Below are 3,174 nucleotides of genomic sequence, written 5' to 3' on the forward strand. Positions count from 1 at the left end.
TTTTTTTTTTTTTAACTAATAGGGAAGCAAGATATAGAAATTTGTCCTCACTTTGGAATTTCTCAGAACATTAGATCCCAGAAAAGTTCACTGAGATGTCAGGCCACTCTGTATTTATGTGAAATTAACATCTGGCTGTCTGGGGCCAAGGATGTCAGCCAAAGCCATCTACCATATCTCATTTTTATAATTTCTTCCCCTTTCTGAATTAAATATCATTAATGTCATGGGATAGTTAACAGTCTAGGTTCCTTTTGTTTATGATCTGTGCAAGAAATAGCTACTGAATACCTATTTCTTATCAGGCTCTTGTCTTGGGTCTGGCAGGACAAAAGTAAGCAAAGTCAAGTCCTTGACCTTGGGAGCTCACATTCTAGTAAGACCATCAATATGGGGCACCTGGGTGGCTCAGTCATTAAGCATCTGCCTTTGGCTCAAGTCATGATCCCATGGTCCTGGAATCAAGAGTCCTGGGATGGAGCCTCTCGTTGGGCTCCTTGCTCAGCAGGGAGCCTGCTTTTCCCTCTCCCTCTGCTTTTCCCCCTGCTTCTGCTCTCTCTCTCTCTCTCTCTGTCTCAGATAAATAAATAAAATCTTAAAAAAATAAATTAATACACAACATCATGCAAAGTAGTAGTAAAAAATAGAAGCAGGGGACAGAAGATGCAGAGTGCTGTTTTATTTTTTTTTCCTTTTTCCCAATTTTTTAATTTAAATTCTAGTTAACATACAGTGCAATATTGGTTTCAGGAGTAGAATTAAAGTGATACATTACTTACATACAGCATCCAGGGCTCATCACAAGTGGCCCCTTAATCCCCATCACCCATCTAGCCCATCCCCCACCCACCTCCATCAACCCTGAGTTTGTTCTCTATCGTTAAGAGTGGGTTATGATTTGTTTCCTTCTCTTTATTTCCCCCATCCCATATGTCCATCTGTTTTATTTCTTAAATTCCACATATGACAGAAATCATATGGTATTTGTCTTTCTCTATCTTACTTATTTCCCTTAGGGAAACATGTTTTGGCAAGGTTACACTTTTAAAGAAATCAAAAGGAAATGAGAGAGTGTCTAGCAATTTTAAAAGTTGATCTTGGACTTCTCAGCCTCCAGAACTGTGAGAAAATAAAATGTTTTGTTGTTGAAGCCACCTAGTCTATAGTATTTTTGTGATAGTAGCCCAAATGGACAAAGACAATATTCTACAGTACTTAGATGCCTGAGAGCAAGTTAGAATACTGGAATTATGTGTTCACCACTTTATTTTTGCAGTAGTCATCAGGGATCTGAACTCTTGAAGAGCTTAGAGGTTTATGCAGATCAACTTACGGAGCTTATCCCATTCCACTCTTACATTCAGGGCAACGGTCAATTACTGTCTCTGAGTGAGAATATCTCTCCGCAGCACTCTTCTCAGAGCCTTAGCTACATCCTTATTCCGGAGAGTATAAATCAAAGGATTCAGCGTGGGAGTAATGATGCTATAGAACACAGAACCAACTTTGTCTTGCAATGGAGTGTGCTGGGACCTGGGCCTCATGTATGAGAAGATGCAGGCACCAAACCAGAAGGAAACCACAATGAAGTGAGAACTACAAGTAGCAAAGGCATTTCTCTTACTCCCAGATGAACGCATCTGAATGACACTGTGGAGGATAAAGGCATAGGATGTAGAAACCAGGAAAATGGGGAAGAGGAGAAGTAGGATGCTGCTGATGTACACTGTGGTCTCATAAACAGTGATGTCTCCACACACCAACTTCACAACAGCTGGAAACTCACAGTAGAAGTGGTGGATTTTTCGAGACCCACAGAAAGGGAAGTGCATCAAGATCGTTGTGTGAATTAGAGAGTTTATAGACGCTCCCAACCACGACATGACAGCCATCATCACTTCCACCCTTCTGTTCATGAGAACGGTATAACGAAGTGGATGACAAATGGCCACATAGCGGTCATAGGACATGAGAGCCAAGAGAATACACTCGGCACCACCCAGAGCCAAATAGAAGAAGTGCTGGGTAGCGCAGCCCACAAAGGAGATGGTCTTTTTGCCAGAGAGGTAGTTGGTAGCCATCTTCGGGATGGTTGTGGAGACATGCATCAGATCCATGAGAGAGAGCTGGCTGAGCAGGAGGTACATGGGTGTATGAAGCTGGGCATCAGCACAGATGAGGAGAATGGTGAGCACATTGCCACTCACTGCAGTAAGGAAGACCACTATGGTTAAGGAGAAAAGGAAACGGTGGGTAAGAGAGTCATCAAAGAGGCCTTCAAGGATGAAGTCTGCCAGAGAGGTCTGATTCCTCTGCCACATCTCCCCTCTCTCAGTCTCTGGGGAAAGAGGAAGCAGAGATGAAGTGTGATATCAGAAATACTGGGGCTTGGCAGACCTGACAATAAGCACCTTTTGATCTACCAAAGCATTTGTGCAGAGAATTTTTTTTCTATTTCTGATTCGTCAACAGCTCTAATTATTAAAATAACTTTTAAAAAATAACTTTAAATAGGGGCGCCTGGGTGGCTCAGTGGGTTAAAGCCTCTGCCTTCGGCTCGGGTCATGATCTCAGGGTCCTGGGATCGAGCCCCGTAGGGGGCCCTCTGCTCAGAATCTCTCCTATGGCCTGCTTTCTCCAGAAATGCACAAAAATGGGAATTCTGAGGAATGTAGATCCCCCTAGCCACACTGACACATTACAAAACCACCAGACCCCATCCCCTGTTGGTTTGACATTCATCCATATCTCCTTAAGCCAATGAACACAACAGTCATCCTTGTGCCTAACATAACTATCCTGCATACAAACAAAAATGTGCAAGATATCCATATACTATTCATATACAATATAATATTCATATAAGTATTTGTATAAAATATAATATTCATAGAAAACAATACCCATTACACAAAAGTCATTTATCTAAGTGCCATCCCATTCTGTGGACATCAGTTAGCACTCTTTCAGTCACTCCTGTTCCTGCCAATGGACTCATAAGAACAGCAGGGATGGAGGCTACACCTGAGCTCAGCAACATGGACCTCCACTCACCAAGACCAGTCTAGCTACAGCCACGGCTGGGTGCCCAGTCGGCCACTAACAGACCAACATGGAGTCCCTGATATGGCAGCATTCGCCAGGGGAATCAGCCAACTCCTTGGTGGCAGACTG

At 43.0% G+C, this 3,174-nt stretch overlaps 1 protein-coding gene across 1 annotated transcript; it reads right to left on the minus strand.

The window, feature by feature from the left end:
* Nucleotides 1–1,376: 1,376 nt before the first annotated feature.
* On the minus strand, nucleotides 1,377–2,321 carry LOC132027147 (olfactory receptor 2AE1). The gene has a single exon (XM_059415922.1). The coding sequence runs from the start codon at nucleotides 2,319–2,321 to the stop codon at nucleotides 1,377–1,379; it is 945 nt and encodes a 314-aa protein (XP_059271905.1).
* Between the last annotated feature and the right edge of the window lie 853 nt (nucleotides 2,322–3,174).

The sequence above is a fragment of the Mustela nigripes genome, chromosome 11 (assembly GCF_022355385.1).
Source record: "Mustela nigripes isolate SB6536 chromosome 11, MUSNIG.SB6536, whole genome shotgun sequence".
NCBI classification, from domain to species: Eukaryota; Metazoa; Chordata; class Mammalia; order Carnivora; family Mustelidae; genus Mustela; species Mustela nigripes.

Excerpts from the sequence above, each read along its gene's own strand:
- LOC132027147 (XM_059415922.1), bottom strand. The coding sequence starts at position 2,321 with ATGTGGCAGAGGAATCAGACCTCTCTGGCAGACTTCATCCTTGAAGGC.